The 11,902-nt window shown below is 38.1% G+C and overlaps 1 protein-coding gene and 1 non-coding gene across 2 annotated transcripts; both read right to left on the bottom strand.

The window, feature by feature from the left end:
* Positions 1–650: 650 nt before the first annotated feature.
* On the bottom strand, positions 651–732 carry trnas-aga (transfer RNA serine (anticodon AGA)). Its single transcript has one exon. It is a non-coding gene; the product is annotated as a tRNA-Ser (tRNA).
* Positions 733–1,868: 1,136 nt separating this feature from the next.
* On the bottom strand, positions 1,869–11,166 carry mettl6 (methyltransferase 6, methylcytidine). The gene is made up of 5 exons (XM_067448302.1): positions 10,559–11,166; positions 10,346–10,480; positions 8,482–8,652; positions 3,004–3,145; positions 1,869–2,912 (listed from the first exon to the last, which is right to left on the bottom strand). The coding sequence occupies exons 1-5, from the start codon at positions 10,823–10,825 to the stop codon at positions 2,767–2,769; spliced, it is 861 nt and encodes a 286-aa protein (XP_067304403.1). The 5' UTR covers positions 10,826–11,166; the 3' UTR covers positions 1,869–2,766.
* Between the last annotated feature and the right edge of the window lie 736 nt (positions 11,167–11,902).

Genomic DNA, 11,902 nt, shown 5'->3' with positions numbered 1-11,902 from the left:
ACTCAGTATAAGTTTTTAATCACGCTAAAAGTGTGTAGCCAACTATTTAGGAAATCGATTTTGTAGGCTACTTCAATTTAGTTGCGAAAGCAGCAAATGAGTAAAAACGTTGAAATATTTCGTACTAACAATTTGTTAAACTCCTAACATTCTAAATGTAAAAAAAAAAACACACATTAATAATTCCTACCACAAGTCCTAACAGTCAAGTCCTAACAATCCTAACAGCCAATATGGGCCACGTCCTAACAATCCGAACAGCAAATGGTCCAAGTCCTAACAATCCTAACAGCCAATTTGGCCCAAGTCTTAACAATCCGAACAAATTGTCCTAACAGTCCTAACCTGTGGTCCGAACAGTTCTGAACAGCTCAACTTAAAATCGTTTTGTCCTTTCATCTGTTTTCTTTACCTTTTCTTATTTTTACTGGAACGCCAATTAACCTTATTAGAAAAAAAATAGTCATATATATTTTTTTGTTTGTAAAATTGAAATATTAATAGGCCCTTTAAAAACAAAACAGTTATTGTTGCAGTCTACAGTTAGAAAAAATTGCACATCTAAGTAAAACAATAAACTGTTGTCAATGCAGACATGTCGCTTCCGGCCGGCTTGCTAACTGGTGCAAGGTTTAGAAAGAAAAACATTTCGTTGTCGGCAGGATTCGAACCTGCGCGGGGAGACCCCAATGGATTTCTAGTCCATCGCCTTAACCACTCGGCCACGACAACTCATACAAGGCCTTTTCTTGTAGTTGGACACTGTTTTATAAATCAGGAAGAAATACACGCACGCAGTATCTTTCTGGAGCCTGTCCATATGTAGTGTTGAGAGTTATGTCAAACAAATTGTTCTAGCAAACTTTTATTTGTTTTATTGAGTTGGTGTAAACGGATTTGAAACAAATTAATTACTTGCATTGTTACTTTTATGTGTTTCATCTTCATTTTGGTCTGCAAAACAAGGGAAAAAATATGTACTTTTGTTTATAATTATTTGAGAGTTCGATCTGTGAGTGACATCATTGGTGAGGGACTGGTCGCGCCTGCTCTCTCAGAACAGCCTGTGACTGGAGAGAGTCAGGTATGTCTTTTAAGTGCTCTACATTAAAGAGCAAAAATATGCTGTACTAAGATAAGTTTTGAGATGATGATAATTCTAGAAGTGTTATGGAATCGGAACAAGTTTATGTATGCATTTTTCGCCAGGGGTTACATTGGTGCCGTGACCCAGATGGGAGTGAGGTTTAGGGGGTTGAGTGTAACAGAGGCCAGCTAGTAGTAGTTGCTGTGCGAGTAAACCTCACTCCTCTGACCTCAAGAGAGGCTCTAGCGACTGACGCTGGAGGTTGCAACCTTTAGCCTCCTTGTTAGAGCGCCCGACTCTCATGCCGGCGTTTATTGCTTTTGTTTATTGACATCTTATTCTTTCTTAAAAAAAGGTAAAACCACTTTTATAATTGACTTTTATATTTATATTACATTTATATTTAATACATAATTAGTTTACTAGATTTTTCTTCTGATTGTAAAAAATATATTAATAACGAAAATAATATTTTAGTGTCATTAATTTGTCTCCGGATATACAAATTATGTATCTGAAGTTTAAGAAAAGCGCTTTGAGAGAACTTTCAGAGAACGTTAGCCAATGTTCTGAGAACGTTCCCTGTTAGCTGGGATGCAGCGACAAAATCTGCGACTGCAGCGACTGTTGCTGATATCAAACTTGGAGAGGAGAACACAGATTCAGATTCAGATTATTTTTTATTTAATGCCATGTGAGCATTCAAAGCTATTTTCATGGCAAAAATTCAACTACAAAAATACAAATATCATATAAATACAATAAAAAACAAAACAGCAAGTCATATTATACAAGATGTTTTAAATTAACATATGATAAAAAATCCAAAACCTTTTCAGGCATAATCTCATTAAATACCTCCTTAAGTGAAGTAACTTCATAAAAGAGCATTCTGCGAGGAGAACAGAAGTTTACCTGATTGCTGTTCCCGCAATTCATTCTCATGGTGTCTCATATTTCCGCTTTATTTTATCATCAGTGTTTACAACATTGATTGATGCGCTTTGACACGAGGGGGAGGCGGGGCCTTGAGTAATTTGCGGGGCCCTGCGCAGCTTGCTTAGTGAGCGTATAGGGCTGTTCAGCCCTGCGCTATCCGGTTGTTAAGGCTGACGTCACGCGGCAGCGCTTCCGGGTCCAAACGCTCTATCTTATACCACAGGAAAAACTACAAACGGTGCTAATATACACACACAATGTGGTGTGATACTACAAAAAAAGCTATAATCATAACCTTTTTCTCCAGACCAAAATTCTAGATGGCCAGACAGTGATTCATCTTTTTTAAATCGTTAAAATATTAATGTATGTGACGCTGTGAGCACAGAGACTGTTGTGTAGACTGTAAGTATTTAAAATGTTAAACTTTTTTAAACGTTTGATGTTTAATATGAATAAATCGCGCTCATAAACGGGCGTCAATGGCATTCTGAAGTGAAACGAGTTGAGGCTTGGACCCGGAAACGGCGTTCCTTACGTCACGACTTAACAAGCGGATATAAATAAAGGTGGCTTAACTTATCTAAGCCTGAGATTAAAGAATTCCAAATAACTGAAAAATTAGCTCATTTTATTCATTGTGAGATAGTAAAAGCATTTTCTTCAGAAAGTCAGTAAATTAGTGCACAAGACTTTGGAAAAATAATATGTACAAAAATGTGGCTTAATCATGCTGGTCATTATGAGGGAATAGGTCTGCGAAATTTACTCTGCAGGAACACTCGGGGAACACACAGACCCTCTTTTTTATTCACAGTTTCTCTCAGCACATACTCGTTCACGAGAGTCTCAAATCCTGCCTGTTGGAACAAATCAGCCAAGTACTCTATAAGAAGAACAGAAGGAAAGAAACAAGAAAAAAACATTAATTTCAACGCGGTAATAAAGATGATCAAAAACAAACAGTCTTCACTGACCTCTTGAGAAGAAAAAGGAACGGGTCCCATCCTGTCTTACGTAGAAATTTTCCCCCAGCTTATTGCCCGACTTAAACCTCAACATGGCATGATCGTAAAGTCCATAGTCCCTGAAGAGGACAATACCTCCTGGTCTTAATACCTTTGAGTTTGTTTAGGAAGCAAAGAGACTGAATTAGGCAGACACATGACAAATCACCATCTGTCTGAATTTAATGAACAAATGCCTTGACCAGGGCACTTGACCAGCAGATTTTAAACACACTGTAATCACCCCATTGTTGTAGACCCATGTCAAATTTGCCTCTTATCTAAGGTTTTAGAAAAAAGTGTTTTTTTTAAACAACTTCCGGCACATTTGACTTCTAATTCAGTAACTGAGATCTTTCAATCAGGCTTCAAGTCTTTTCATATCACTGATACAGCGCTGGTGAAAGTAACTGGTGTAACTTGTTGAATGACATATTTTTGGTACTGGACAATGGTGATAATGCTATTCTCATTTTACTCTATCTCAGTGTGACATTCAATATGGATCACAATATATGGATTGATCATCCAGAACACTGGGCTGGTCTGGATGATAAAAGTGCTTGAGTGGTTCAAATAAGTTCTCTCTGGTACATCTTTCTCTGTCTAATCAGGGAAAGGAAGTTCATCCAGATCACCTCTTCCATGGAGGTTCCAATTCTTGCACCAATATTATTCTCCCTTTACATGTTGCCTTTAGGATCCATTTTCCAAAAATACAATTTATTCTTTTATTCGAACATGAACATTATTAGGGGGTGCAAGAAAATATCGATACACATGAATATCGCGATATTATGTTTGGCGATACTGTATCGATTCTCAAAAACGCTGTATCGATATTTATATATTTATTTATTTACATCCAAGATTCGTGGCCTTGTGTTCGGTTTAAACCACAGACTGTATAACACCCAAAACACCCAGTGTTATCTCAGAACGTATAACTGACGCGGAGCAAGAGAAACACAAGGTAAAAGTGCGTGCGTGCATCACTAGTGTTTACATTAGCAAACCCAGTTCTCAAGACGATAGAATTATTCCCCTCCTGCAGTGTACAGAGCTGAAGTGTGGACTCATGTTGGCTTCAGCTAAAAAGAAGCCACTAAGGAAATCGACAAGAATCATTTTGTTTGCAAAATTGGCCAAGTTATAATCTAATACTCGGGAAACACATTGAAACAGAGAGCTCGCTTAACATCCTGATGTCACCCGCGCTGCTGAGAAGCGTTTCGGTAGAATGTACTGCACGTTTTCCTCTCAGTAACAAAAACACACTCCAAAACTGACAGCGGTGGCAGGAGAACGAAAGATAATTGCAATGTGGATATGGATGCAACAGCTCTGCAGTTCAGTAACGTTACTTGAAATAGCACTTTATACAATAGACTGCTTTATAGAAAACAGCTTTAGGGTCCGATCACACAGAACGCGTTTTTCAGGTTCGAAAACGCGAGGCGCACTGCACTCCCTTTTTTGGTCTGCATTTTTTCATTCAAAAATGAGCAGTGCGCTTTAATGTTTCTAGGCAACCCCCGAATCACCTGTACTGTCAGTCAAATCAATGTAACGGTCAACACAACGGAAGGCCTGCCGCTTCATTCATTCGATTGGACAACAGAAAATAAGCGTGATGATGTTGCACGCTTTTCCGCTCAGAGTGGACTTTTTTTCAACTTCATGCGCTCGGAGCGCTCCTTCAAAAACGCGAGGCGCCCAGGGCGCATAAGGAGCGCGCATAACGCTCTCTGCCAAACGAAATCCATTCAAAAAAGGCGCCTCTCGCTGCAAAAACGCGTTCTGTGTGATCGGGGCTACTGTGTTAAATATAAAACAAACAGTCATTCAGTCATAAAATGGACTGCACTTTCTGTTGTTAAATAGCCACTGCTATAATGTGAACCTTTAAAACATTTACACAAAGAATCCTGCAGTAACTTTACATTTCCCTCAACTTAGATTGCACATTGCATATGATTAGTGATATAAATTATACTGTATTAATTAAATAAAATACTTTGTCTCGTGTTTTAGGCTTATGGTTGTGTTCTTTATTCTTTTAAATTATAAAAAACAAAAACACACAAAAAAGAAATATCGCAATATATTGCCTCTCTTACAATATCGCAATATATTGCAATATATCGTATCGTAACCCCTGTCTGGTGATACGTATTGTATCACCAGAGTCTTGGCAATGCACAGCCCTAAACATTATCGATAACTTATTGGCTTGTCTACAGGACATCAAAGCCTGGATGGCTGCAAACTTTCTGAAATTAAAGGAACACTCCACTTTTTTTTGAAAATAGGCTAATTTTCCATGTCGCTTAGACTTAAACAGTTGAGTTTTACCGTTTTTGAATTTATTTAGCCGATCTCTGTATTTGGCGGTAGCACTTTTAGCATAGCTTAGCATACATAATTGAATCATATAGGTCAATTAGCATCAGTGATCAAAAGTGACCAAAGACTTTATTTTTTCAAAGATAATATTTTTCCTAATTAAAACTTGACTAATCTGTAGTTGCATTGTGTACTAAGACCAACGGAAAATTAAAAATTTAGATTTTTATACCGATATAGATTGGACCTATTTTCTCATTACTGCGTAAGAATTATGGAACTTTGCGGTCGTACCATGGGTTCAGCAGCGCGTTGATATTACGCAGCACCTGAAAGTAGTCCGGCCAGATACAGAAAGTAGATCGGCCAGATACAGAGATCGGCTGAATGGATTCAAAAACGGTAAAACTCAACTGTTTAACTCTAAGGAACTTGGAAAATGTGCCTATATTTTTAAAAAAAAGTGTTCCTTTAAATGATGATAAAACTGATTGTGTCATTGTGTTTGGCCCTAGAAATCAGGAAGTGGCTCAATGTTTAAAATCTACCCCCAATGTAATGCTCTGTTTTTGCCTTATTTAGAAGGGTCGTGAATATTAATGCAGAGTTCTGCCCTGATTGGCTGTTTTACTGCACTGCTCAATGACAGCTAACACATCTATACCATCCGTCATGGCAATGATTTGACAATGACAGCTTCTTATCTTTGAATCACGAACTGAACTGGGTAGCATGTAAATATGTTGATTGTACTGTAACGTTACAGTTTGACAGTAGAGTACTGATTTAAAAGTCGATTTATTTAGTCAAACAAAGTAATGTAGAAGCCACTCAAAATAGTTAGTGTCATGTTTACTACTCACCTGCTGCAAAATAATCATACTTCAGTTCTCAAAAATGTATATTTATTTAACAAATTGACTAGAAGCCTTGTCAAATGATTATGGTTTCAACTTAGATGGTGAAGAAGGTGACGTTAGCTACAATGATCGAGTGAGCAATCTGTAAGCAACTAATAGTAAACGTAGTTAACTTTGTTAATGTGTTGATGATGAAATTTAGGCTAATTTAGATTTCAATCCATCAAAAGGGATCTACATACGTATCTACTGTTGTATTTTATGACAACACTGGCAGGAAATAATATTAACCTTTGTCGTTTGACAAACTTATGTGTGCTACTTGGAGTTTCCAATTGTTACTTTACTAGCATCTTGCGCTAGATCTAGACAACACATGGGATAATCATTAATTTTGTCTTACTAAGAAACTTTTGATTTAATCAGAAAAGTCCTCGTGTGACTTTTGTTAACCTTATAGAACTCCCGATGATTCGGTTGCGTATTTCCGCCTGACAATGAACATTGGCTGGCATGCACCGTCTTTAAGGCGTTACATTCTTCTCTGTGTTGTCAGAACAACCGACAAACATAAGGGCGACTGGGCTTTTTCCTCATGTCAGTCCCAAACTTTGGAATGATTTTCCTCTCTCTTTAAGGCGAGTAAAGTGACTACCGAAATTTAAGGTCATGTTAAAAGCACATTTTTTAAAGACCTCCTGGGCATCTTCATGATGGGTGTTTGATCATTACCATGTCTATGTTCTGAGAGCTTTCTCTGTATTTTATCCGTGCACAGAGCGCTTTCTTTGTATTCCTTTTATTTCTGTGTTTTTAGTGTTTGTGAAGCACTTTGGGCCCCAGTTGTTGCATTAAATGTGCTATTTAAATAAGTTAGTCATAAGTAGGGCTGGGCGATATGGCCCAAAAAAATTATCACAATATAATTTTCCATATCAGTCGATATCGATAAATATCACGATAAATTTAATGTTTTTTATTTCTTTAAAATTTAAAGGCATATTTTTGCTCCTGAGTGAAAGATGTACAAAACAGACAGCTAACTGTGGTTTTAAACTATCCTTTATTGTCAAAACATGACAAACACTTCCCAACAGGTGAACAATTAATTAAAACTGAGGTAGATTTATTTATTAAAATATTACTTGTGGTAAGCATTTTTTTTACTCTACACTGTAGGATATATCAATAATATCATCACTTAATTGTGTAGGTAGTAAAACACTGAAAATGCAAACAGGCAAAAAAGAAAAAAAAGTGTTTTAAGTTAAGAATTTTGAGTGCCCCCTCTCTTGCCTCACAGTGGATTGGTCCACTGTGCATCGCTCTCTCTCTCTCTCTCTCTCTCCCACACACACACACACACACACACACACACACACACACACACACACACACACACACACACACACACACACACACACACACACACACACACACCTCACCGACAGTGGGCCGGTCGGGAGATGAGGGAGAGAGAGCAAAGTTCAGTATTTGCAGATCTCCAGATCTCTGTCTAGTCTATTTTATTAATTTTAAACATCGGATGAAATTATTTCTCTTTTGATACATGCGATACTGAGTCATTAATACATCACCAAAGATAAACAATTACGATAGCGATGTACAAGTCCAATGTTTTAGTGATTATAGTTTGGTAGCGTTAGCTTGCAAGTCACCCACTACAACTAACAAGGTAATAAGCCTGCTGTGCGTGAATGTAGTTTAGATTTACCGCTGTGTTGGGCTTAATGTTATATGGAAGAACTTCGAAGAAGCACAATAATAAATTCCGCATGGGGAACCTATGATAAGCAGCCCACGCAGGTCGCTCTGTTTTATGTCGGATAGGATCACCAAAATATCTCCAAACCACTGAAGTTGAGCGAACTAACTTGTCAACGATATCTGTGTCCTCCAAGCTTATCGTGAGCTCTGAGTTTTCTTCACTATCGCTCATTTTTATTGCTCCACTTCACGCCGATCCTCCAAGCCTGTCATTCACTGACTGTAAACAACAGAGCATGCAGCACCCAGAAGCCCGGTCTGCAGTACGCATGTGCAGCATTACGCAATAGCGCGTTAGCATTATATCGAGAATTTATCGAACTGTTCTTATAGTTTTATCGAGGAAAATTATATCGTGATAATTATCGTTATATCGCCCAGCCCTAGGCGTACAAAATAAAAAGTTGATGCACTGTGATAGAGGTCCAGTCTTCCAAAATGTCAACAGCAGTACCTTAAAAATTTGTTCCAGGACTTTTTGCATCTTTTCAGGATGAATTGCAGACAGAACAAATATCAATGTGGCTACATCCACTGTTTCCACTTGTATGGTGGCCTGAAGATCATCCTTAGTGAGGTCACACTGAAACGCAAGGCATCGCTCGGTGCAATACAAGGCATTTTGCTGCAATAATAATGAATAAGCGTCAATAAAGACAGAGTACATACGAAACAATTAGTCTATGAATGTGCTGATATGGGTTTTAGACTTAAACTCCAAGGACTCTGTACAGGGTCCAGAATGACATCGTCATGTATATACTTTACATTTTAAATGACTGTGGAGGAGCTATGATGTCATATGTGGAACAATTTGAAAGCTTAGAGTCTCTACTTTCTTGAGGTATGCATCATTTTGGCATTTGTTTTACACACAGTAATGTATTTACACTAAATTACTCTGGTGCCATTTCCACCTGGATTTGGCGTACCCAAATTAAAAAGTTTCCCCATGCACACATACAGTGGTCTAGGTTCAAAATGTTGGTGTCATTTTACAGGAAACCCTTTAAAGTTACATAAAAAACTGCTCAAAGTAATAAACATGTAAGTATATGTTGTGTAAGCTGTTATAACCCCCCCCCCCCCCCCCCAAAAAAAAAAAATTAGGCGCTTTATGATTTTTTTAAAATATAAATTCATTTTTGAAAGTGTGTAACTCAGGCCCTGTGTGCTCTAGGACCCTGCGCAGTTTGGGCTGTTTCCAGCATGTATAATTAATTTAATGACACTGGGATATTGTATTTATATCACTGTATATGGTGGTGGGAGGTGGTGGAGGGGGGTAGCGGGGTCGGGCGGGGGTGGGGGGTGGGGGTCTGGGTGGGAGGTCATCCCTTCAGACCCATTTGAATTAATCTTGCATACAACATGACACAGACAAACTTCTTTTTTCCACTATTTTCTGGAATTTAGTGGAAATAGCCCAAACTGTCTGCACACAGAGTACACAGAGCCTGAGTTACACACTTTCAAAAATGAATTTATGGAAGGAAAAAAAAAATCAAAAAGCGCCTACTTTTTGGGGGGGTTGTTACAGCTTAGACAACATATACTTACATGTTTATCACTTTTTTAAGCAGTGTTTTATGTAACTTCAAAGGGTTTCCTGTAAAATGACACCAACATTTTGAACCTAGACCACCGTATGTGTGTATGGGAGGCTTTTCAATTTGGGTAGGCAAAATCCAGACGGAAATCCCAAAAAATGGCCCTAAGTGTAAGAGGTTAAAGGGATAGTTCACCCAAAATGTAAATTCTGTCATTAATTACTCACCCTCATGTAATTCCAAACCTGTAAGACATTCGTTCTTCTTGACAACACAAATGAAGATATTTTTGATGAAATTCTGAGATGAGCTTCAGCTTTCAGACCTCTTCATGCGTCGTGGAGCTCACGTGAACAGCATCAGCCAATAGTAAGCCGGCGTGCTGGTGTAGCTCTGACGTTACTGTCTTTTCTACATAAACACCATGGGAGACTGACACAGACGTGAAGAAATTGTTGGATAGTCGTCATTATTTTTTTTTTTAAATATTCTCGTCAATTCATAAAATTAAGATTGAACCCCTGGAGTCACATGGACTATTCTAACAATGTTTCTAGTCCACTACCTTTCTGGACATTGGAAGTGTTTATTAAATAGCGGTCTATAGAGGAGTCAGGGAGCTATCGTGTTTTCTTCAAAAATATTTGAATAGGTGTTCCGAAGATGAACGAAGGTCTTACGGGTTTAGAACGACATGAGGCTTAGTTTGACATGATTTTTAATTTTGGGTGAACTATCCCTTCAGGGAAAAAGTTCCATCACTTTTACCTTCACAAACTCAACAGCTCGTGGAGAGAAGTCACAGGCATAGATGAAGATGTTGAGATCCTCTCCCAGAAGGGGGAAAATACAGTTTCCAACCCCACAGCCAGCCTCCAACAACACCAGCTTCTGTCCTTGAGACTGAAAGAATTGAGTTACAAACATCCACACAAACTCAGACATGTTACAGCAAATGCGTGAAAAATCGTTTAACGTTACTTCTCTGCAGTTTTTCAGTTCATCAAACTCTCTGGTGGTCCAGTGTCTGTCTTTGAAAAAGTTCGTCGTGTTTCTTTTATAAAACAAGTCCCAGTTTTTCTGAGCATCCGTTTCGAGTTTCTGCTGCTTGAAGTCTGAAACCAAGACTCGGTCATTTCTGAGTTTCTCCATCTCTTCTGGCGTCAGTGCCCTTTCACTCAGATCACTGGACTGATTGGGAAAAGCAGGGCTGGATTCTAGCGCATCAAACTCACCTGTCACTGACATGATTAAGCTCCTGTTCTAAAACTGAGATGACGACTTAAAATCGGATGCTGTGAAGTTATATCTTAAACGTCACTATACGCTAATACATACAGTTTTACGCAGCCATCTCAATAAAAACGCACACAATAGTTTCAGATAGTTACATGTACTTTAACTACAGATACATTAAGCGAGCTGAATGATTAAGAGTAAAAATATTGGTATGTTTATCTACGTATAACGAAGGCTTGCAGACAGAAAAGGATGCATTTTGCCATAGATATCTGTCTTACTAGCGCAAATGCTACTGTGCTGTGGTGGTGAAGGTCCTTGACCATAACCGTCACCGCCACCTACTGGACTGGATGAGACAAGCACAACGGACAGGTTCACCTTTTCGCCCAATCTTTAAAAATAACAAAAACACTGTAGCAGCCTATTTATTGTTGGTATTACCTACTATGATATTATGGACCAGATATCAACAATTAGCTTACTGTATGTTGAGGCAAAACATTTCAAACGTCTTATGATAAATAACAATTTTATCATTCTAAATAAAAAAATGTTATAAGAACAGAAATATAATTGTAGCTGTGTGTGTGTGTGTGTGTGTGTGTGTGTGTGTGTGTGTGTGTGTGTGTGTGTGTGTGCGTGTGTGTGTGTGTGTGTGTGTGTGTTTATGTAGGCCTATTAGTAGTTGGAAGTCTTACAAACTCATTTATTCTTGAATATTATTTTAAGTCCTATTGTTATTTTTAAAGTAATTTTGTATCTATTATAAAATTATCTATCTGTCTATCTATCTATCTATCTATCTATCTATCTATCTATCTATCTATCTATCTATCTATCTATCTATCTATCTATCTATCTATCTATCTATCTATCTATCCATCCATCCATCCATCCATCCATCCATCCATCCATCCATCCATCCACCCACCCACCCACCCATCCATCCATCCATCCATCCATCCATCCATCCATCCATCCATCCATCTATCTATCTATCTATCTATCTATCTATCTATCTATCTATCTATCTATCTATCTATCTATCTATCTATCTATTCATTATTCACAGAATTATTCACA

This window comes from Pseudorasbora parva, chromosome 7 (assembly GCF_024679245.1).
Source record: "Pseudorasbora parva isolate DD20220531a chromosome 7, ASM2467924v1, whole genome shotgun sequence".
Taxonomy (NCBI): Eukaryota; Metazoa; Chordata; class Actinopteri; order Cypriniformes; family Gobionidae; genus Pseudorasbora; species Pseudorasbora parva.
The sequence above is the reverse complement of the archived record's forward strand: the minus strand, read 5'-3'. Positions and strand labels throughout refer to the sequence as shown.